The sequence below is a fragment of the Anomaloglossus baeobatrachus genome, chromosome 4 (assembly GCF_048569485.1).
Source record: "Anomaloglossus baeobatrachus isolate aAnoBae1 chromosome 4, aAnoBae1.hap1, whole genome shotgun sequence".
Classification (NCBI taxonomy): domain Eukaryota; kingdom Metazoa; phylum Chordata; class Amphibia; order Anura; family Aromobatidae; genus Anomaloglossus; species Anomaloglossus baeobatrachus.
This window is the reverse complement of record NC_134356.1, coordinates 374,548,566-374,573,267: the sequence shown is the minus strand read 5'-3', so window position 1 is coordinate 374,573,267 and position 24,702 is coordinate 374,548,566. Positions and strand designations below refer to the sequence as shown.

At 47.9% G+C, this 24,702-nt stretch overlaps 1 protein-coding gene across 1 annotated transcript in view; it reads right to left on the bottom strand.

The window, feature by feature from the left end:
- Positions 1 to 24,702, bottom strand: part of CCDC146 (coiled-coil domain containing 146) — a 234,020-nt gene that overhangs the window by 159,634 nt on the left and 49,684 nt on the right. The window contains exon 3 of the mRNA XM_075345195.1: positions 13,556 to 13,638. Coding sequence (XP_075201310.1) covers positions 13,556 to 13,638 — 83 coding nt within the window. The remainder of the gene's footprint in view (positions 1 to 13,555; positions 13,639 to 24,702) is intronic.

Sequence of the window (24,702 nt, the reverse complement as noted above, 5' to 3'; positions counted from 1 at the left end):
CTCACTGTCCAGCCCCGCCCACTGCCCGGCCTCACTGTCTAGAAACGCCCCCTGTCCACCCTCTGCACACTCATTGGCTGTCAGTATTCTGCCCAGTACCTGACCTCTCAGCATAAGTGACAGAGCAGAGATCCTGCTTCTCTCATCTGTGACACAGCAATCACCTCACATGCACAATGGTGACACATAGAGATGCTACATGCTCCTCACCCCTTATAGATAAATGAATACTGTGTAAGGAAGGCTATATATAGTATCTAATGTGAGTCTATAGTAGATATATACGCCATGTATGTATGGTACATGTGTGCGTGTTTTGTGTCATATAGTTATGTGTATACATATATATTTATTTGCACATAGCTTGTCCAGGCTTATCCCTCTACGTGTCACTATATGAAGTGACACATTGGGCTCAGAATGTGGAATCTGCATATTGCATACGAGTGGTCACATGACCATTCATTCTGTCGACAACTGTGTCTGCTGCATGTGATGTGAGGATTCACTTATGTGCACTGTGTAGCAGTAAGCAAGAAATAGTGCGATAATAATAAATAATAATAATCTGCAATACAATATAATTACTGCAGATTTTTGTGAAAAACCTTGACCACTATTTTTTCCTTGGGCTACATGACATTTTGGTCATGCTGTCAAACATCGCAGCATGCCCATCTCACTACTAGCATGATGCAGGTCCATGAGGTGGCTTTCATTTCCGCACTGATAATAGCCGCCCATCCCTCACAGAATCACTCTTTCAATGGCATTAACATTCTGGATGCACATACAGTTGAAAACAAGAAGGAATCATAAGCTCCCTGTTCCATCTTTCACCCTGTTTATGTGAGCTCTGAGACTCAGCACTGTGTGCATGATGTCACTATATCGCACCCTCTGTACTGAGCTTCAGGACGCACGCTGCAGAAAATGGAGCAGCAGGGAAATGAGGAAAGGTGAGTAAATTGGCTCAGTGGTTAGCACTGCAGTCTTGCAGCGCTGGGGTCCTGGGTTCTATAGTCCCACTAAGGACACCATCTGCAAGGAGTTTGTATGTTCTCCCCGTGTTTGCGTGGGTTTCCTCCGGTTTCCTCCCACACTCCAAAAAACATACTGATAGGGGATTTAGATTCTGAGCCCCAATGGGGACAGTGTTGCCAATGTATGTAAAGCGCTGTGGAAATAATAGCGCTATATAAATGAATAAATATTATTATAATATTATTACAAATTATTATTTGTCAAATTTTATACATAAATGGGGAGAAATATGTGTGTTCACATAGTGTTGGGCAGAGCTGGCATATGTGTGGCATCCGTTCCGTTCAGTATATGGTCCGTGTGTCATCCACGTGCCTTCCTATTTTTTGCGTACTGCAAAAAAAATGGAAGCAGCTAGATAGATAGAGGGATAGATAGAGAGACAGATAGCTAGAGAGATAAATAGAGAGATGGATGAATGAATGAAGGGATAGAAAAAGGGATAGATAGATAATAGATGAGACAGACCTATATAATGTCCTACCCCCTCTGCATATTCCAAGCTGACTTTCATGTGGCACTAAAGGGTGCTTAGCCTTGTAATTATCCAAAAAATAAATAAATAATCAAAAAAAAAAAAACGACGTGGGATCCCCCCTATCTTTTGTAGCCAGCTAGGGTAAAGCAGATGGCTGCAGCCTGCAAACCACAGCTGGCAGCTTCACCTTGGCTGGTAATCCAAAACAGAGCGCACCCCACGCTGTTATTTAAAATTAAAACATTTAAAACAAAAAACGTGGGGTCCCCCCCAAATTGGATCCCCAGCCAAGGTAAAGCAGACAGCTGTGGTCTGGTATTCTCAGACTAGGGAGGTCCACTGGTATTTGACACTCCCCAGCCTAAAAATAGCAGGCTACAGCTGCCCCAGAAGTGGCGCATCCATTGGATGTGCCCCCTGGCGCTTTGCCCCAACTCATCCCGTTGCCCTGGTGCGGTGGCAAACGGGGTAATATATGGGGTTGATGCCAGATGTGTAATGTCACCTGGCATCAGGCCCTGGGGTTGGTGATGTCACGCGTCTATCAGATACCCGACATCACCAACCCAGTCAGTAAGAAAAAAAAATAGACAACAAAAAAAGTTTTATTTGAAAAAACACTCCCCACATTCCCTCTTTAACCAATTTATTGAAAAGAACAATCAAATCCGGGTCCAGCGCAATCCAATAAGGGGGTCCCATGGTGATCCATACCATAGTCAATGAGACTCCCAGTCAATGAAGAACAAAATGTTCCCCATTGGCTGGGAGACCAGTGCAGTGACCTGAGCTAACATCAATAGGTCAGCCCAGGTCACTGCAGGGCATGACGAGCTCTGACTTCAGGAGGTTAGATGAGATCAAGCACCGACTCCAAGCCCAGAGTGCTCTGGGAACTCCAGGTAATGACCCATTTTCGGCAACTCAGTTAACAAAAAATAAAGGAAAAATAAATAAAGAAAGGGGACAACAGGCACGTTATACTTACCAAATCTTTCGCGGAGCTGTACACTGCTTCTGGGCTGCAAATACTATTTCCGGGGCTGATCATTTATCGTCATACATATGCACTGTTTCCCCCAATTACCGGCACTCCCTGCGTCTCCGATTGGTTGCAATCACTCCCACTTTGTGTGACTGCGTGTCTGACTTCTTTCAATCAGAGGAACTGTGTGCGCGCCTCTTTTGGTGTAAAAATAAATAAATAAATAAATTGGCATAGGGTCTCCTATATTATGAAACCCAGCACAGATAAAGATTATGGCTACAAGCTGCAGCCCCCAGCTGTGTGCTTATCCAGACTGTAAAAGTCCAGATCCACGCGGTTTCAAAGATGCCCGGGTGCTGGACCCGGATCTGGGTGGACGATCCGGGTCCGGCACTGGGGAAAATAAATGAAAAATAAAGAAAAACAGAAATAAAACAGTGTTTCATACTTACCGAGACACGGTGTCATGGCGGCACACTGCTTCCGGGTTGCACTTCAGTTCCTGTACTGTGCATCGTATACACACAACTTTCTGTGTTTTTCCCAACCATCGGCCGTCCTCTCGTCTGTGATTAGTTGCAGACAGATGCGTCCCCAGCCTGTGACAGTAGCTGCCTGTTGTGCAGTCATCGCGGCTCAGTCAATGTTCTGTACAGCCAGCAGTCGAGCTCTATGGCCACTGGCTGTGTTACGTAGCAAAGCTGAAGCAACGTGGGACCTCGTATTGATTACGCCAGACCAGCTGGGTGTTCGGGGTTACTAAAGAGGTGAAGGAGGGTGTGTGTTGTACTTTATTCCAAATAAAGGATTTTTCTCTGTGTCTGTGTTTATTTACTTTTATTTACAGGTTAGTGTGATGCAGGTATCTCATAGACGCCTGTGCTATCACTAACCTAGGGTTTAGTAGCAGCTGTGCGCTGCTTTAATCCCTTATTACCCCGACTGGTATTAGGCTAACGGGAAGAGCTGCGGGCTGAGAATACCAGCCCCCAGCCAGCTTTATTATGGCTGGGTATGAAAATTAGGGGGACCGCACGTAGTTTTTTTTTTAAATCATTTATTTAAATAATAAAAAAAAGCCGTATCACCGGCACAGCTGAGCACACTTCTGACAGGAACGTGCATGTGTTTCTGAAACACATGCATGTTCACCATACTGACCCGCAGACACTTGCACTGCTTTTCCCGCCCACTGGCCGTTCTGCCGCCTGTGATTGGTTGCAGTCAGCTGACATGGTGCCACTCAGGGTGGGGGCACGTCTAACTGCAACCAATTACATGCGTCGGTGGGCGGACAAAACAATGAATATTGAATTGTCAGCTTCAGAAGGGAAAAGCGTGACCCGGAAGTTGTTTGCTGCCATGACACAGCCTTGGGTGAGTATACTGTGCGCGCTCCTACCCCCTATCACCTCCACCCCTATCACCTCCACAAACGTTTTTAATCTCCGGATTCTGGTCCCCATAGACTTACATGGGCATCGAAATCCGGAGCAGAGCCAGACTTTTTTTTCAATCCGGCAGTGATCCGCCCGTCCCGAATTTTGGCAGGTTGGATTAACTCTACTCCCTGGCTAATGATTTATAACTGCAAAACTTCAGAAACTGGGAAGGAGAGGAGGGAGGGAGAGAGAGGTAAGCTGAAATTGAGTTATAGAAATCAATGTGCTAGTGAAAAGTGACTAGGATGCTAAGGGCATGTGCGCAGGCTGTGTTTTTGGTTTGACAACAAAACTGAACCCTGACAGACAACTGCATTTGACAAAAAAAAATTTGCCCCGCTTTTACCGCATTTTGTCCGCGGTTTTGTTAATGAGTTTTTTAAATGAGAAAAAAAAATATGATAGGATAGGATATTTGATAGATAGCTAGAATAGATAGAAAATTAGATAGAGAGAACATATAGAATAGATAATAAGAAAGAACAGAAAGAAATAACAGACTAGCTTGATAAGCCAGCTGGGTTTTTGTTGTTTTTTTTTTTTTAAATGCAGTGGGGTTCCCCCGTTTTTCATATCCAGTAGAGGAATAGCAGCAGCTGCAGGTTGCAACCCTCAGCTATCTGCTGTATGTTGGCTGGTTGTGAAAAATAGAGAGGATCCTAAGTTTTTTTTTATTTGATTTAAATAAAAAAAAAAATGACGTGGGGTCCTCCCCTATTTTTCTAAAACCAGCAAATGTACAGCAGACAGCTTGGGCTGATATTATTAAGGTGGGAAGGGCCATCACTATATGGCCCTTTCCAGCCTAACAATAGCAGCCCACAGCCGGCACAGAAGTGGCGCATCCATAAGGTGCGCCAATTCTGGCGCTGGGTCCAGCTCTTCCCATTGCCCTGATGCGGTGGCAGTCGGGGTAATAAGGAGTTAATAACAGCCCACAGCTGCTACTAAGCCCTAGATTAGTGATGCCAGGTGTCTATGAGACACCCCCTATCATTAATCTGTAAGTGAAAGTAAATAAACACAAACACCAAAAAAAATCCTTTATTTTTTAAATAAAAGACAAAAAAAGTCACCCTCTTTCACCAATTTATTAACCACCCAAACAACCCTCATGATCCAACGTAGTCCAACAACACTTCCAGCACTGTTACATATGATGCTCACAGCAAGCGCCATAGAACATGACTGACCACAGCAACTGAGGTGAGTCGCGCTATCAGCGGTGACGTCACTCAGGTCAGCCGCAGCAACAGCTTGAGTCCTCCCCTTGTGATAGCAAATCACCCGAGTAACTGAAGTGAGCCGCGCGATCAGCGGTGCCGTTACTCAGGTGATTTCCAGTCACAGCTGGAGTCCTCCACCTGTGATTGCAAATTAGGCCGCGACTGATGTGAGCCGCAGTGGGAGGACTCACCTGAGTGATGTCACCGCTGATCGCGTGGTCTGATTTGCGGTCACAGCTGTGGCTACCTGCGTGATGTCATTGCTGATAGCATGACTCACTTCAGTTGCTGTGTGGAGCTCACAGCAAGCAGTCATGTTCTATGTTGCTCGCTGTGAGCGTCAACTGTAGCAGTGCGGGAAGCATCGTGGGACCTCGTGTGGATTACGTCGGACCTCGAGGGGTGTGTGGGGGGGTTAATAAAGTGGTGAAAGAGGATGCTTTTTTGCTGAGCGAGCGAGGTGCTGAACTGAAGTAAAGTGCTGACTTTAAGATAAGTGCATAGTTTCAACACAATTACATAGTGGTGATAACTGTAATTGTTGAATTTCATTAGGGAATTGTGTGTGTTTGTGATTTTGTGAAAAGGGGAAAAAAAAAAAGTTAGTCTTGTGATTTAATTAGTAGGATTAGTCACACCTGTTTCTAGAAGCTTCTAGCAGCTTCTGATAGTCATTGTACATCTATATAAACCACCCAGCACAAGCGAGGTGCTGAGCGAGCGAGGTGCTGAACTAAAGTAAAGTGCTGACTTTAAGATAAGTGCATAGTTTCAACACAATTACATAGTGGTGATAACTGTAATTGTTGAATTTCATTAGGGAATTGTGTGTGTTTGTGATTTTGTGAAAAGGGGAAAAAAAAAAAGTTAGTCTTGTGATTTAATTAGTAGGATTAGTCACACCTGTTTCTAGAAGCTTCTAGCAGCTTCTGATAGTCATTGTACATCTATATAAACCACCCAGCACAAGCGAGGTGCTGAGCGAGCGAGGTGCTGAACTAAAGTAAAGTGCTGACTTTAAGATAAGTGCATAGTTTCAACACAATTACATAGTGGTGATAACTGTAATTGTTGAATTTCATTAGGGAATTGTGTGTGTTTGTGATTTTGTGAAAAGGGGAAAAAAAAAAAGTTAGTCTTGTGATTTAATTAGTAGGATTAGTCACACCTGTTTCTAGAAGCTTCTAGCAGCTTCTGATAGTCATTGTACATCTATATAAACCACCCAGCACAAGCGAGGTGCTGAGCGAGCGAGGTGCTGAACTAAAGTAAAGTGCTGAATTTAAGATAAGTGCATAGTTTCAACACAATTACATAGTTTGACACAAGAACATAGTTTGAATTTATCCTTTTACGTTTCCCATTGGGTTTTTTTCGTTTTTTTCTCTTTGTTTTTCTACTTTACTGTTTATCCCCATTTGATAGGTGCTCCATGGACAATGCTACCAGGTGTGTATCTTGTCAGATGTATGCATGCCTTGAGCAGCCGTTCGAGGGTGAATATGTCTGCACTCGATGCAAGCATGTTGCGTATTTGGAAGCCAAGGTAACTGATCTAAATAAGCAGCTTGCAACACTAAGGGGCATTGCAAACCTGGAGAGGAGTTTAGAGCTCACTGAGCTTTCTCTGGCTGGGGCCAGTGATATGGAGGAGGGTGGAAGTGGGGAAGATCAGGACCCAGAGGTAGGTAGCTGGGTAACAGTTAGAAGAAGAGGTAGGGGGAAAAGTGTCAGGGAGCCTAGTCCTGACCTGGCACAACCTAGTAAATATGCCTGTTTGGCTGATATTAGGAATGAAGGGCCTGGACTAGGGTCACTACAGCAGGATGTTGCTCCTAGCAACCAGGAAAACAACTGCTGTAGGAAGGAGGGAAATAGGAGTGCAGCAAAGCCCAGACAGATGTTGGTGGTAGGGGACTCTATAATTAGGCGGACAGACAGGGTCATCTGTCGCCGAGACCGTGAATGCCGAACAGTGTGTTGTCTGCCGGGTGCTCGGGTTCGGCATATTGTGGATCGGATAGACAGATTGCTGGGTGGGGCTGGGGAAAACCCAGCGGTCATGGTGCACATTGGTACTAATGACAAAGTTAGAGGCAGGTGGAAGGTCCTTAAAAATGATTACAGGGAACTAGGAGAGAAGCTGAAGTCCAGGACCTCCAAGGTGGTGTTTTCAGAAATACTACCGGTGCCACGAGCGTCACTAGAAAGACAGCGGGAGCTTAGGGAGATAAATATGTGGCTTAGAAATTGGTGCAGGAAGGAAGGGTTCGGGTTCATGGAGAACTGGGCCGACTTCTCAGTCGGCTACAGGCTCTACGGTAGGGACGGGCTGCACCTCAATGGGGAAGGTGCAGCTGTGCTGGGGGAGAAAATGGTCAGACGGATGGAGGAGCTTTTAAACTAGGATCGGGGGGGAGGGAGGGTAGTGGAGCAAATAAGGGGATAGATAGAGCAGATAGAGACAGGGAGACGGTAGGGGTCAATGAAGGATTAGGGGGGGATGGGACATACAAGGAAGGTAGGGAGGCTAGGAGTAATAAAGGTGTTAATAGGATTAAATGTCTACTGGCAAATGCAAGAAGTCTTGCAAACAAAATGAATGAATTGGAGACTCTTATGTTAACCATGGATTATGATGTGGTGGGCATTACGGAAACCTGGCTGGATGAAAGCCATGACTGGGTGACAAACATACAGGGTTATAGTACATTTAGGAAGGACAGGAAAGGCCAAAAAGGTGGTGGGGTGTGTATATTTATTAAATCTAACCTAAAACCTGTGTTGTATGATGACATTGAAGGGAACAGCAACAATGTAGAGTCAGTATGGGTAAATGTACATGGGGAGGGGAATAATGGAAAAATGCTAATTGGAGTTTGCTATAAGCCTCCTAACATATCTGAACAAATAGAGGGTGAAATGCTGGAACAAATTGAAAAGGCAGCTAATAATAATAATCGGGTTCTTATTATGGGGGATTTCAACTATCCAGACATACAGTGGGACATAGAATCTTCTGGTTCTGCTAAAAGCTGTAAGTTCTTATCTACTATTCAAGACCATTTCCTCTCTCAGATGGTAGGTGAACCGACCAGGGGAGATAATTTGCTAGATCTGGTCCTGTCAAATAGACCGGATACAATTTCAGATCTACAGGTCCGGGAGCACTTGGGCACCAGCGATCATAATATGGTAAGCTTCAACATAATATTCAATAGAACATTTCAAAGGGGGAATGCTAAAACCTGGAATTTTAGGAAAGCTGATTTCAACAAATTAAGGGAAGAGCTTAAATATGTAGATTGGGACAAAGTCATGGTAACTGGGGATACCGAACATAAATGGGGTAAGTTTAAGGATATACTACTAGAGTCCTGTAAAAAACGTATACCCTCTGGTAATAAAATGTCCAGGAATAAAAAGAAACCACTATGGATAAATAAGACTGTACAAAGTATAATAAAACAAAAACAAAGGGCATTTAAAATCTTAAAGGCTGAGAATACAGAAATAGCATTGCAGGAGTATAAAGATATCAATAGGAAATGTAAAAAAGAAATCAAACAAGCAAAATTAGCTACTGAAACAAAAATCGCCAATGACATTAAAATAAATCCCAAAATCTTTTATAAATACATTAATGCCAAAAGGAAAACAAAGGATAGTATCGGCCCCTTAAAATATAATAACAAGTTAGTTATAGAGGACAAACAAAAGACTGAGATATTAAATAGGCATTTCTCATCTGTATTCACCAAGGAACTGACTGTACCAGGGATCATTCAACAAGTGAAAAATCAAAGTCCACCACCCGATATAATTAATTTAACACAAGATGAAGTACGCCTACGTCTGAGTAAATTAAACATTGACAAATCCCCAGGGCCAGATGGCATTCATCCACGAATATTGAGGGAATTGAGCTCCGTAATCGACAGACCGCTGTATCTCATCTTTTTAGACTCACTTGTAACAGGGTTGGTGCCTCAGGATTGGAGGATTGCTGATGTGGTACCGATATTTAAGAAAGGTAAGAGGGTAGATCCAGGCAACTACCGTCCAGTAAGCCTGACATCAGTAGTATGCAAAGTTTTTGAGGGCATTTTAAGGGATGACATGCAAAAATATATTGCAGAAAATAATATGATAACTGACAAACAGCATGGATTCATGAAAGATAAGTCGTGTCTAACCAACCTGTTGGGGTTCTATGAGGGGGTAAGTTCAAACCTGGATATTGGTAATGCAGCTGATCTGATTTATTTGGACTTTGCAAAGGCATTTGATACTGTACCACATAATAGCCTTATACTAAAGCTCCAGAAGCAAGGACTAGGGGACACAATATGCAACTGGGTAAGGAATTGGCTAAAAGATAGGAAACAAAGAGTAGTCATAAATGGTACATTCTCTAAATGGGCTATAGTCAGCAGTGGGGTGCCGCAGGGATCTGTGCTTGGACCGATTCTTTTTACTCTCTTTATTAATGACCTTGTGGATGGGATTGATAGTACAGTGTCAGTCTTTGCCGATGACACCAAACTATGTAGGATATTAAAAACTGACCTGGATAGTACAATATTACAAAAAGATCTGGATAAGATGTCAGAATGGGCAGATACTTGGCAAATGAGATTTAATATTGATAAATGTAAAGTAATGCACCTAGGACGGAGTAATCCTATAGCTGCGTATACATTAAATGGAAGTAAACTCGGGACTACAGAACAGGAGAAGGACTTGGGTATTCTCATTACAAATAAGCTGAGCAGCAGCACTCAATGTCAAGCAGCAGCTGCTAAAGCAAACAAGATTTTAGGGTGTATAAAAAGAGAGATTAGATCCCGTGATCCCAACGTATTGTTGCCCCTCTATAAATCACTTGTAAGGCCACATCTGGAATACGGGATCCAGTTTTGGGCTCCACATTTTAAAAAGGACATTCAGAAGTTAGAGTCAGTTCAAAGGCGGGCAACTAGACTATTACAAGGAATGGAAGGCCTCCCATATGATGACAGGTCGAAAAAGTTAGATATGTTTAGCTTAGAAAAAAGACGTCTCAGAGGAGATCTCATTTATATGTATAAATACATGTGTGGTCAATATAAAGGACTGGCACATGACTTATTTCTTCCAAAGACAGTACTAAGGACCAGGGGGCACTCACTGCGAGTGGAAGAAAAGCGATTCCGACACCTAAATAGGAAAGGGTTCTTTACAGTTAGAGCGGTCAGACTGTGGAATACACTACCACAAGAGGTAGTAATGGCAGATACTATAACAGCTTTTAAAAAAGGGCTGGATGATTTCCTCAGTACACAAAACATTGTTGGTTATAAATGACTTAGTGACTAAATGTAGAACTGGTGGAGGAAGGTTGAACTAGATGGACCTAGGTCTTTTTTCAACCTAAGTAACTATGTAACTATGTCTTTTATTTCAAATAAAGGATTTTTTGGGGTGTTTGTGTTTATCTACTTTCTCTTAGGCCTGAAACACACATCCGTTAAACACGTGCGTGTTTGTCCCGTTTCCGTATGTACCGGAGACACGGACAAACATGCACCAATGTTAATCTATCATTGAGGTCACACGTGCGTGATTCCATAAGGTCCGTGTGTCCATGTCCGTGATCCGTATGTGTTTCCGTTTTGCACGGAAGCATGTCCGTTTTCAGCACGGAACACGCACACATGGACTCCATGAAAGTCAATGGTTATGTGCGCACAATAACATGACACGGATGCATCTCTGTATGCTCCGTGTACATTTTGTGCTTTTTTCTAGCGATGTCGGTCATTCTTTCTTTTTCTGTGTATGTCGGTCAATCTCCCTCAGTCCGTCGGTCGTACCCTCTGTCTTGTCTGTCCCTCTCTCTCTCTGTGCATGTCGGTCAGTCACCCCCCTCTCTCATACTCACCGTTCCCCAATCACCAGCGCGGCACGGCACAGCTGTTCAATAAACTCCGGCGGCTTTTACTATTTTGAAAAAGCCGGACGCTCATTATTCAATTTCGTATTCCCTGCTTTCCCCGCCCACCGGCGACTATGATTGGTTGCAGTGAGACATGCCCCCAACACTGAGTGACAGCTGTCTCACTGCAACCAATCACAGCCGCCGGTGGGCGGGTCTATACTGTGCAGTAAAAAAATAAATAAATAATTTTTAAAAAAAACAACGTGCGGTCCCCCCCATTTTGATACCAGCCAGGGTAAAGTCACACGGCTGAAGGCTGGTATTCTCAGGATGGGGAGCTCCACGTTATGGGGAGCCCCCCAGCCTAACAATATCAGCCAGCAGCCGCCCGGAATTTTCCGCATACAATAGATGCGACAGTTCTGGGACTCTACCCGGCTCTTCCCGATTTGCCCTGGTGCGTTGGCAATCGGGGTAATAAGGAGTCATTGACAGCCCATAGCTGCCAATAAATCCTAGATTAATCATTCCAGGCGTCTATGAGACACCCCCAATGATTAATCTGTAAGTTACAGTAAATAAACACACACAGTGAAAAATCCTTTATTTGAAATAAGAAACACTACAAAAAACCCGCGTTCAACAATTTATTATGCCCCAAATACCCATCCATCTCCGGCGTAATCCACGGAGGTCCCGCGTCGCTTCCAGCTCTTCTACATGAAGGTGACAGGAGCTACAGAAGAACACCGCCGCTCCTGTGAGCTCCACACAGCAACTGAGGTGAGCCGTGCGATCAGCTGAGCTGTCACTGAGGTTACTTGCGGGCACCGCTGGATTCTCCAACTGTGACAGCAAGTCGCCCGAGTGACAGCAATGAAGTCACAGGTGAGTTGCGGTCACAGGGGGAGGATCTAGCTGGCCGCGGGTAACCTGAGTGATGGCAGCACTAATCGCGCTGCTCACTTCAGTCACTCAGGGGATTAGCGGTCACCGGTGAGTCCTTCACGGGTGACCGCTAATCAGGACGCGACACCCAGACAGAGACGCAGGATGACAATGAAGTCGGGTGAAGTTCACCCGAGTTCATTCTCGCTGTCTGCTGTCAGCCGACATGTAGCAACTACATTTTACATCACACACGGACATTTCACACGGACAACACACACACACACGTCAGTTAAGTTTCACACGCACACACGGACATTCCACACGCACACGGCTAGCATACGCAGTTCACACAAATGCCCCATGGACCATAAAAACGGACACAAAAACGGGACACGGACCCCAAAAACGGACGTAACACGTGCGTGTTTTTTCATGGATGTGTGTTTCAGGCCTTACAGATTAGTAATGGGGGGTGTCTCATAGACGCCTGCCATCACTAACCTAGGGATTAGTGACAGCTATGGGCTGCTAATAACCCCTTATTACCCTGACTGCGACCGCACCAGGGTAATTGGGACGAGCCGGGTAAAGTCCTGGGACTGTCACAGCTAATGGACGCGGCAATTCCAGGCGGATGCTGGCTGATATTTTTAGGCTAGGTGGCTCCAAATAACGTGAGTCTCCCCAGCCTGAGAATACCAGCCCTCAGCTATGAGGCTTTATCTTGGCTGGATATAAAAATTGGGGGGACCACACGACGTTTTAATTATTTATTTATTTTACTGTACAATATAGATTCGCCCACCGGCAGCTATGATTGGCTGCAGTCAGACAGCTTTTACTCAGTGTGGGAGTGTGTCTGACAGCAATCAATCACAGACAGGGCAAGCAGTGAATATGTATGAGCCTAATGAGCGGGTGCAGTAAAATTGTATGAGCCTAATGAGCAGGTAGGGAAGAAGAATGAAAGGCCCTGGGAGCAGTGTGACATGAAGCGGAGAGAGAGAAAGCGAGAGATAGATTTTCACTCCTGCAATGTTTTTTTATCCTAGAACAAAGTGGGTGACCAGCATTTTTTGTGACAAGAACGCAGATACAGCGCAAACAAAATGCAACCCATTTGTTACCATGTGTTTTGCCATCCATTTTTCATCCCCTCATTGAGTTGCAAATGCAAAAAGAATTTCTGCTTTTTTTTGTCAAACATTTTGACAAATATTTGAGAAATAAAACGCTGACAAAAAACTGCAACGTGCGCCTGGAAATTCTGATTTCTCATAGACTTTGCTGGGGAAGCAAAAGCATGCAGTTTGTCATTGACACAGTTTAAAACGCGGCAAAAATACGAAAAAAAAACCCCTGCAACGTGCGCACATAGCCTAAAAGATAAAAGCCCTCATTGCATGAGAATGATGGCAGATAACAAAAGCAAGTAAACTGCAAACTTGCTTATTTTCATCTTGTCTAAGTAATTAGAGCAATTTAAGAAGTGGAGAATACTCCTTTTACTTGGCACTTTCTAAGTCTGTGACCAGTTGATACATGATGAAATGTAAACCACAATACCTTTTTAGTGTCTCATACAGCAAGGTATACTTTGCCTTCAGCTCAGCTACTCTGGTTCCAGGGATTTTCCCAGATGCAAGCAACTGCAAAAACAACAATGGGATATATTTCTCAGTATTTAAAAATCCATAAATAGTTGTACTGTACACACATAAATTATCATTGTTTTTAAGTGTTTTAACTCTTTTGGCGTTAGCTATCTTAGGCCTCTTTCACACGTCCGTGCCTCCGGTACGTGTATGGTCAGTTTTCTCACGTACCGACACGGGCACACGTAGACCCATTAAAATCAATGGGTCTGCGTTCACGTGCGTATTCTGCCATGGACCGTGTGTACGTGTGGAGCATATGTGTGCCTGTGTGCTCCACACGTAGACATGTCCACATTTTCTCCGGCATCACGGGTGTCACACGGAACGCAAACGGGTCACATGTAACACAAACGGACCACACGGATGTGTTCCGTGTGACACGCGCCGGAGAAGACACATGTATCTGCGAGAAAAAAAAAAACCTTTACTCACCTTCTCCAGCCCTCCTGTCTCTGCCGCTGCTGTCACTTGCTGCCGATCGCCACTCATTATGCTAATTGAATATTCACTTCACTGCGGCCGGAAGCAGCAGCAGCAGCGGGGAGTCGGCAGGACCGGAGACCGAAGATCAGCACCACGGAGAGCAACGCCAGGGACAGGTGAGTAGTAAGTTCCCGTTCTCTGTGTGTTATCACGGATAACACACGGAGAACACACGTGTGCCATACACACGGCACACCGAGGGAAATACGCACCTTTGACACGTCCGTGAAAAACGTGCGTGATTTTCACGGACGTGTAAAAGAGGCCTTACAGTGATAAAATCATAGTGTACTCACCCTGCAGGGCTGGCTCTCCCCTGGTGCTCTGGTCTCTGTGTTTTGGCTGTAGTAGTGACATCACGTCTACAATGCCCATTACTGATGCAACCACTGAATTTAGTGGCTCTACCAATATAGATGTTTTAAACTGCTAAGCTCAGTGATTGGCTGCAGTGGTGATCTGCGCTGTAGTTGTGACATCACTACTGTAGTCAGAGCACAGAAATCACAGCAGTGGAAATAAGCCAGCACTGAGCAGGAAATGAAAAATAGAAAGACCATCCATTATACCACAATGGTTAGTCCACTGTCATTATAAAGTCTTGAAGTGCAATCGCACTGAAAGATTATCGTGAACCAGCACTCCTAGGAACCCTCATTTCACCATAATCTCGCATTGTAAACAGGCTGCCGATTGCACAAGCAAAATACTTTTTCATCGAGTGAAATTATCTTTTATGCTGTACAAAAAGATCATAGTTCTCACCAGCACACTGTCCCGTGTAAAGAAGACTTATTAAGGTACCGTTACACATAACGAGATCGCTAGCGAGATCACGGTTTCCGTGACGCAGTAGCGATCCCGCTAGCGATCTTGTTATGTGTGACACCTACCAGCGATCAGGCCCCTGCTGTGAGATCTCTAGTCGTTGCAGAATGGTCCAGGCCATTTTCTTCAAAGGCGATGTCCTGTTGGGCAGGACACATCGCTATGTTTGACACTGTGTGACAGGGTCACAGTGACTGCTGAGATCGTTATACAGGTCGCTGCTGCGACCTGTATTGTTCCTGCATCGCTGGTAAGATCTGACTGTGTGACATCTCACCTGCGACCTCCCAGCGACTTACCTGCGATCCCTATCAGGTTGCATCGTTTTCGGGATCGCTGGTAAGTCGTGTGTGACTGGGCCTTTATGCTACAGAGAACAATGTTAGCCTATGCTCCAGATATGATCTATTACAAATTTTTCAGTATGAATTGTTAAGCGATGTCTGCCAGTGTAAACAGGCTATTAAATGAATGTGTAATAGGAAAATGTCTACCGATCAGTGGTTTAAAATCAGCTAATGTAAACTAACCAGACCGTTAAGGCAGCTTTACACACTGCGATATCGGTACTGATATCGCCAGCGTGCGTACCCGCCCCCATCGGTTGTGTAACACGGGCAAATCTCTGCCCGTGTCGCACAACATCGCCCGGACCCGTCACACAGACTTACCTTTCCTGCGACGTCGCTGTGACCGGCGAACCGCCTCCTTTCTAAGGGGGCGGTTCATTCAGCGTCACAGCGACGTCACAGAAACGTCACTGAACCGTCCCCCAATAGAAGCGGAGGGGCGGAGATGAGCGGGACGTAACATCCCGCCCATCTCCTTTCCTCCGCATTGTGGCCGGGAGGCAGGTAAGGAGAGGTTCCTCGTTCCTGCGGTGTCACACGGAGCGATGTGTGCTGCCGCAGGAACGAGGAACAACTTCGTTGCTGCTGCAGTAACGATATTGAGAATGGACCCCCATGTCACCGATGAGCGATTTTGCACGTTTTTGCGACGATGCAAAATCGCTCATAGGTGCCACACACAATGGCATCGCTAAAGCGGCCGGATGTACGTCATAAATTCTGTGACCCCAACGAGATCACTTGAGCGATGTCGTAGTGTGTAAAGCCCACTTTACACACCTAACTACATTGTGTAACAGGATTATTGCGTTGGCAGACTAATTTAAACAGTAATATATTACATGCAATCAATCCTGTAAACAATATTCTGGCTGTTTAGAAATATTTCCATGCCATAACCTTTGCACTTTGCTAAAATGTTGTATCATATAAATGCCATACTGTGCACAAACCTGTAAATTGTGTCAATGATTTGTACACAAGCTCAAACACATTAGTATTATATCCATATTATTTAAACCCCTCTATGGCTCTTTTTACAGTCACATTACACCTAGAGCCATTGCTGCAGCAAAAATTGAATAGAAATAAAATATATTATATTATACATGCATTTAACAGTAGTAAAAAATAAAGAGTATATTTAAAGTTTGATTAAATGATAACACGAAAGTTAAATAAATGTCACATAATATTGGTTCTCTGAAGGTCAAAATAAGGCATTCTATATTAAATTGTAAGAAGCAAGAAATAGAAGTGATATATGTATATCCCTGTGATGTAAAAACTCCCCTGCAAACATAACTAACCTACAAAACCTGGACGTCAAAGCAAAAAATACAGCCAAGTAATTTTCTAGCTTATGACGCATGTCCAGCTGCTCACAAATGATCTACGCCGATTACATGCCCTTTAATTGCATTTAATAGTACTAAGTATTTGATGGTAACATCTACAGCTATATTAGGAAAATAATGTAAGATTTGGATTATGTACAAATTACTTAATATGATTTAAATATGACCAAAGTTAATCTGTTGGCATCAAACGGCCCCATGTAAAAGGACATGGAAAGGTCAACTCATGGTCCCTGCATTTGGTTGTAGTCATTCAGTCTATATTAATAGAATAGGATAGAGGTAAACTCATAAAGACATTAGAAGATAGTATTGTGGGACCCTAAAAGGTTGCTGTAAGAAAGGGGTTGGTGTGTTGTTCAGACTGTGATCCACTATCATCAGCTTTTAAGGTGAAACATAAGGTATAATTTATTTTTCTCCAGTCCTATTTATAAGAACAGGACATCACTATAGAAATAAAACACAAATACTTAAATAGGGAGCAGTCAGCTGATTGATGCTGCCCGAACCATATACCTTGCATTCTAAACATCTACAGTCATGGCCGAAAGTGTTTACACCCTTGAAATTGTTTCAGACAATTATTTTTTTCTCCCAGTACACTATTGCAATCACACATGTTTTGTTATACACACAGGGCCGTATTTACCATTAGGCACCCGTGGTCCCGTGCCTGGGGCGGCAGGATGCGGGGGGGCGGCACCTTCTAGCAGTAAACATATCCATTAAATCCGCTGTATTTTCGGAGGGGGGAGGGGGGAGAGGCGCACCTCCATTTATTTGTATCCGCATCAATTAAGACGCGAATGCAGACAAACTGCGGTGGCCAGGCACAGAGAGCTGATTGACCCCGGAATTGCCGGCGCCTGCACTTCCGGGGTCACAGGCGCGCCAATCAGCTCCTTCCTCTGTGCTGCTTCCAATGCTGTGTGGATTTCACATGCAGAGCTCACAGCAGGACGCCGCAGAGGATGCCGCAATGAAAGCCGGTGTCAGAAGAGATACTCACGTGAGCCAGGAAGATGACAGCGGGCCCTGGAGCAGGTAAGTGCTCGCAGAGCTGAAGATTCATAAGGAGCGTGGGGGTGTCTCTAATGCAGACTGGAGATCTGCGCATGTGGTGGGGGGAGAGAGGCTGATATTGGGGGACACTTGGGGGAAGAGAAGCTGATACTGGGGGAGGCTGGGAGGAGAGAGTCTGATGCTGGAGGAGGCTGATGCTGGGGGAGGCTAGGAGGGGGGAGGCTGATGCTGGGGGAGACTGGGAGGGGGAGGCTGATGCTGGGGGAGGCTAGGAGGGGGGAGGCTGATGCTGGGGGAGGCTGACGCTGGGGGAGGCTGGGAGGAGGGAGGCTGAGGCTGATGCTGAGGGAGGCTGGGAGGAGACAGGCTGATGCTGGGGGAGGCTGATGCTGGGGGAGGCTGGGAGGAGGGAGGCTGATGCTGGGGGAGGCTGGGAGGAGGGAGGCTGATGCTGGGGGAGGCTGATTCTGGGGGAGGCTGGAAGAGGGAAGCTGATGCTGGGGGAGGCTGGGAGGAGGGAGGCTGATGCTGGGGAGGCTGGAGGGAGGGAGGCTGATGCTGAGGGAGGCTGATGCTGGGGGAGGCTGGGAGGAGAGAGGCTGATGCTGGGGGAGGCTGGGAGGAGAGAGGCTGGGAGGAGAGAGGCTGATGCTGGGGGAGGCTGGGAGGAGAGAGGCTGATGCTGGGGGAGGCTGGGAGGAGAGAGGCTGATGCTGGGGGAGGCTGGGAGGAGGGAGGCTGATGCTGGGGGAGGCTGGGAGGAGGGAGGCTGATGCTGGGGGAGGCTAGGAGGGGGGAAACTGATGCTGGGGGAGGCTGACGCTGGGGGAGGCTGGGAGGAGGGAGGCTGAGGCTGATGCTGAGGGAGGCTGGGAGGAGACAGGCTGATGCTGGGGGAGGCTGATGCTGGGGGAGGCTGGGAGGAGGGAGGCTGATGCTGGGGGAGGCTGGGAGGAGGGAGGCTGATGCTGGGGGAGGCTGGGAGGAGGGAGGCTGATGCTGAGGGAGGCTGGGAGGAGAGAAGCTGCGTCCAATGCTGTGTGGATTTCACATGCAGAGCTCACAGCAGGACGCCGCAGAGGATGCCGCAATGAAAGCCGGTGTCAGAAGAGATACTCACGTGAGCCAGGAAGATGACAGCGGGCCCTGGAGCAGGTAAGTGCTCGCAGAGCTGAAGATTCATAACGAGCGTGGGGGTGTCTCTAATGCAGACTGGAGATCTGCGCATGTGGTGGGGGGAGAGAGGCTGATATTGGGGGACACTTGGGGGAAGAGAAGCTGATACTGGGGGAGGCTGGGAGGAGAGAGTCTGATGCTGGGGGAGGCTGATGCTGGGGGAGGCTTGGAGGGGGGAGGCTGATGCTGGGGGAGGCTGGGAGGGGGAGGCTGATGCTGGGGGAGGCTAGGAGGGGGGAGGCTGGGAGGGGGGAGGCTGATGCTGGGGGAGGCTGGGAGGAGGGAGGCTGATGCTGAGGGAGGCTGATGCTGGGGGAGGCTGGGAGGAGAGAAGCTGATGCTGGGGGAGGCTGGGAGGAGAGAGGCTGATGCTGGGGGAGGCTGGGAGGAGAGAGGCTGGGAGGAGAGAGGTTGATGCTGGGGGAGGCTGGGAGGAGAGAGGCTGATGCTGGGGGAGGCTGGGAGGAGGGAGGCTGATGCTGAGGGAGGCTGATGCTGGGAGGAGAGAGGCTGATGCTGGGGGAGGCTGGGAGGAGAGAGGCTGATGCTGGGGGAGGCTGGGAGGAGAGAGGCTGGGAGGAGAGAGGCTGATGCTGGGGGAGGCTGGGAGGAGAGAGAGGCTGATGCTGGGGGAGGCTGGGAGGAAAGAGGCTGATGCTGGGGGAGGCTGGGAGGAGAGAGGCTGATGCTGGGGGAGGCTGGGAGGAGGGAGGCTGATGCTGAGGGAGGCTGATGCTGGGGAGGCTGATGCTGGGAGAGGCTGGGAGGAGAGAGGCTGATACTGGGGGAGGCTGGGAGGAGAGAGGCTGATGCTGGGGAGGCTGGGAGGAGAGAGGCTGATGCTGGGGGAGGCTGGGAGGAAAGATGCTGATGCTGGGGGAGGCTGGGAGGAGAGAGGCTGATGCTGGGGGAGGCTGGGAGGGGGGAGGCTGATGCTGAGGGAGGCTGATGCTGGGCGAGGCTGGGAGGAGAGAGGCTGATGCTGGGAGAGGCTGGGAGGAGAGAGGCTGATGCTGGGGGAGGCTCAGAGAAGAGAGGCTGATGCTGAGGGAGGCTGATGCTGGGGGAGGCTGGGAGGAGGCTGATGCTGGGGGAGGCTAGCTGGGGGGAAGCTGATGCTGGGGGAGGCTGGGAGGAGGGAGGCTGATGCTGGGGGAGGCTGGGAGGAGGGAGGCTGATGCTGAGGGAGGCTGATGCTGGGGGAGGCTGGGAGGAGAGAGGCTGATGCTGGGGGAGGCTAATGCTGGGAGAGGCTGGGAGGGGGGAGGCTGATGCTGGGGGAGGCTGGGAGGAGAGAGGCTGATGCTGGGGGAGGCTGGGAGGAGAGAGGCTGATGCTGGGGGAGGCTGGGAGACGAGAGGCTGATGCTGGGGGCAGAGAGGCTGATGCTGGGGGCAGAGAGGCTGATGCTGGGGGCAGAGAGGCTGATGCTGGGGGCAGAGAGGCTGATGCTGGGGGAAGCTGGGGGAGAGAGGCTGATGCTGGGGGAGAGAGGCTGATGCTGGGTAAAGCTGGGGGAGAGAGGCTGAAACTGGGGGAGGCTGGGGGGAGAGAGGCTGATGCTGGGGGACGCTGGGGGGAGAGAGGTTGATGCTGGGGGGGCTGGGGAAGAGAGGCTGATGCTGGGGGAGAGGCTGCTGCTGAAGGCGGGGGAGAGAGGCTGCTGCTGGGGGAATGGGAGAGAGAGGCCAATGCTAGAGACAGAGGACAAGGGTTGAGGGATAGTGCAATGACAAAATCGATGGGGGGAGTGTAAGGACTCAGAATGAGAGGGGGGCAGCATTGGGAGCTCATTATGGAGAAGGGGCAGCATGTGTGGGCTCAGTATGGAGTGGAGCAATGTAGGGGAGTCAATATCAAGAGTGGGGTAGTGTGTGTGTGTGTGTGGGGTGGGTGTCTCAGCATAAGCGTTAGTGTGGTGGTCTTAGTATGATGAATGGGGCAACATGGAGGTGTCATTATGGAAAAGAGGAAGGCAGCATTAGGAGCTCATGGAGAGGGGCAGCATGTATGGGACATTGTGAGGAGGGGGCAGCATGCATGGGACATTGTGAGGAGGGGGCAGCATCCATGGGACATTGTGAGGAGGGGGCAGCATGCATGGGACACTGTGAGGAGGGGGCAGCATGCATGGGACATTGTGAGGAGGGGGAAGCATGCATGGGACATTGTGAGGAGGGGGCAGCATGCATAGGACATTGGGAGGAGGGGACAGCATGCATGGGACATTGTGAGGAGGGGGCAGCATGCATGGGACATTGTGAGGAGGGGGCAGCATGCATGGGACACTGTGAGGAGGGGGCAGCATGCATGGGACATTGTGAGGAGGGGGAAGCATGCATGGGACATTGTGAGGAGGGGGCAGCATGCATAGGACATTGGGAGGAGGGGGGCAGCATGCATGGGACATTGTGAGGAGGGGGCAGCATGCATGGGACATTGTGAGGAGGGGGCAGCATGCATGGGACATTGTGAGGAGGGGGCAGCATGATGTGAGGTCAATGTGCAGATGATATTTCATAATTGAGGAAGGTGTGGTGGGTATATTTTATAAGGGAGGGCAGTGGGTAGTTTATTAGTGGCAGTGTGGCAGTCACAGCATATAAGTGGGGACGGTGTGGTGGGAATATTTTATACTCATGCTATGTTTTGATGTGCCTGTGGTGATCCCCATTGGGGGGGGGTTAGTGCCCTTCGTTTCTCATTGATACTTTTTCAAGTGTTTTACAGAGTAGATCTGCCTTAAACAGATGTCGTGTGCGAAAACGCATAGTGTTACGTTGTCACTAAGGGGCGCGACCACTTAAAGTGCCTAGGGCAGCACGAAGGCAAAATACAGCCCTGTATACACACACGTTTATTTCCTTTGTGTGTATTGGAACAACATGAAAACAAACAGAGAAAAAAAGGCAAATTGGACATAATTTCACACAAAACTCCAAAAATGGGCAGGATAAAATTGTTGGCACCCTGAACTTAATATATTGTTGCACACCCTTTGGAATAAATAACTGCAATCCATCGCTTCCTATAATCATCAACAATCTTCTTAAGGCCCCGTCACACACAGAGATAAATCTTTGGCAGATCTGTGGTTGCAGTGAAATCATAGACATAAGCCTGCTACACACGCTTCAATATATCTCACAATCCGTCGTTGGGGTCAAGTTGTAAGTGACGCACATCCGGCATCGTTTGTGAGGTATCTGCGTGTGACAGTTACGTGCGATCAGGATTGAACGCAAAACCGTTGATCGCAAACACATCGTATCATTCTCTAGAATTGAGCGTTTTGTTGCACGAACCTAGTGAATTGTAACGTGTGACATCCCTCATACGATTTTGATGTCTGATGCTATGTGCGCAGGTGTGCGCTCTGCACCGCAGCTTATAAAAGGTCTGCTTCAGAGCGCAGCTGAAAAGCTGCGTTCTGAAGCGCCTCACAATGTCTGTCATTCACTAATCTATGTCAGTCCGTCACTATCTCTGTCCCTCACTCTCTGTCCATGTCAGTCTATCCCCCTCTCTCATATACTCACCGATCCCCGATCCCCGGCGCTGCACTGCATTCACACTGCTCCGGCGGCTTTTACTGTTTTGAAAAAGCCGGCCGCCCATTAAACAATCTCGTATTCCCTGCTTTCCACGCCCACCGGCGCCTGTGATTGGTTACAGTGAGACACGCCCCCCATGCTGAGTGACAGGTGTCACACTGCACCCAATCACAGCAGCCGGTGGGCGTGTCTATACTGTGTAGTGAAATAAATAATTAAATAATTAAAAAAAACGGCGTGCGGTTCCCCCCAATTTTAAAACCAGCCAGATAAAGCCATACGGCTGAAGGCTGGTATTCTCAGGATGGGGAGCTCCACGTTATGGGGAGCCCCCCAGCCTAACAATATCAGCCAACAGCCGCCCAGAATTGCCGCATACATTATATGCGACAGTTCTGGGACTGTACCCGGCTCTTCCCGATTTACCCTGGTGCGTTGGCAAATCGGGGTAATAAGGAGTTATTGGCAGCCCATAGCTGCCAATAAGTCCTAGATTAATCATGTTAAGCGTCTATGAGACAGCTTCCATGATTAATCTGTAAATTACAGTAAATAAACACACACACCCGAAAAAATCCTTTATTAGAAATAAAAAACACAAACATATACCCTGGTTCACCACTTTAATCAGCCCCAAAAAGCCCTCCATGTCCGGCGTAATCCAGGATGCTCCAGCGTCGCTTCCAGCGCTGCTGCATGGAGGTGACCGGAGCTGCAGAATACACCGCCGCTGCTCCGGTCACCTCCACGCAGCTAATGAAGACAGCCGCGCGATCAGCTGCTGTCACTGAGGTTACCCGCTGTCACTGGATCCAGCGGTGGCCGCGGGTAACCTCAGTGACAGCTCAGCTGATCGCGCTACTCACCTCAGTTGCTGCGTGGAGGTGATAGGAGCGGCGGTGAGTAGCGCGATCAGCTGAGCTGTCACTGAGGTTACCCGCGGCCACCGCTGGATCCAGTGACAGCGGGTAACCTCAGTGACAGCAGCTGATCGCTCGGCTGTGTTCATTAGCTGTGTGGAGGTGACCGGAGCGGCTGTGTCTTCTGCAGCTCCGGTCACCTCCATGCAGCAGCGCTGGAAGCGACGCTGTAGCATCCTGGATTACGCCGGACATGGAGGGCTTTTTCGGGCTGATTAAAGTGGTGAACCAGGGAATATGTTTGTGTTTTTTATTTCTAATAAAGGATTTTTCAGGTGTGTGTGTTTATTTACTGTAATTTACAGATTAATCATGGAAGGTGTCTCATAGACGCCTGACATGATTAATCTAGGACTTATTGGCAGCTATAGGCTGCCAATAACTCCTTATTACCCCGATTTGCCAACGCACCAGGGCAAATCGGGAAGAGCCGGGTACAGTCCCAGAACTGTCGCATATAATGTTTGCGGCAATTCTGGGCGGCTGTTGGCTGATATTGTTAGGCTGGGGGGCTCCCCATAACGTGGAGCTCCCCATCCTGAGAATACCAGCCTTCAGCCGTATGGCTTTATCTGGCTGGTATTAAAATTGGGGGGAACCGCACGCCGTTTTTTTTAATAATTTAATTATTTATTTCACTACACAGTATAGACACGCCCACCGGCTGCTGTGATTGGGTGCAGTGTGACACCTGTCACTCAGCGTGGGGGGCGTGTCTCACTGTAACCAATCACAGGCGCCGGTGGGCGTGGAAAGCAGGGAATACGAGATTGTTTAATGGGCGGCCGGCTTTTTCAAAACAGTAAAAGCCGCCGGAGCAGTGTGAACGCCGTGCAGCGCCGGGGATCGGGGATTGGTGAGTATGAGAGAGGGCTGCTAACTTCAGTCACTTAGGAGATTAGCGGTCACCGGTGAGTCCTTCACTGGTGACCGCTAATCAGGGCGCGACACAGACAGAGCCGCAGCATGACAATGAAGTCGGGTGAAGTTCACCCGAGTTCATTCTGACAGTGCGGCTCTGTCTGTGTCTGTTGTCATCTGCCATTCAGCTCTGCTACATGGCTGTCTGTGTCTGCTGTTAGCGGCCATGTAGCAGAGCTGAACGGCAGATGACATAGTAAAAACGCATCCCTACACAGTACACACGCTTGGCAAGTCAATAAATAAAAAAAAAAAAAAAGGGTGCCCAATGCATACGTCACAGAACACATGATCTAAAGGATCGCACATAAAATTGACCAATTTAACATAGACTACTCACGCAAGTGTGACAGCAAATGAACGACCAACGTGCAATCTCATAAGATCCCGTATGCAACCTGGGCGTGTCACATCGCAAATGCGATTGTACAACTAATTG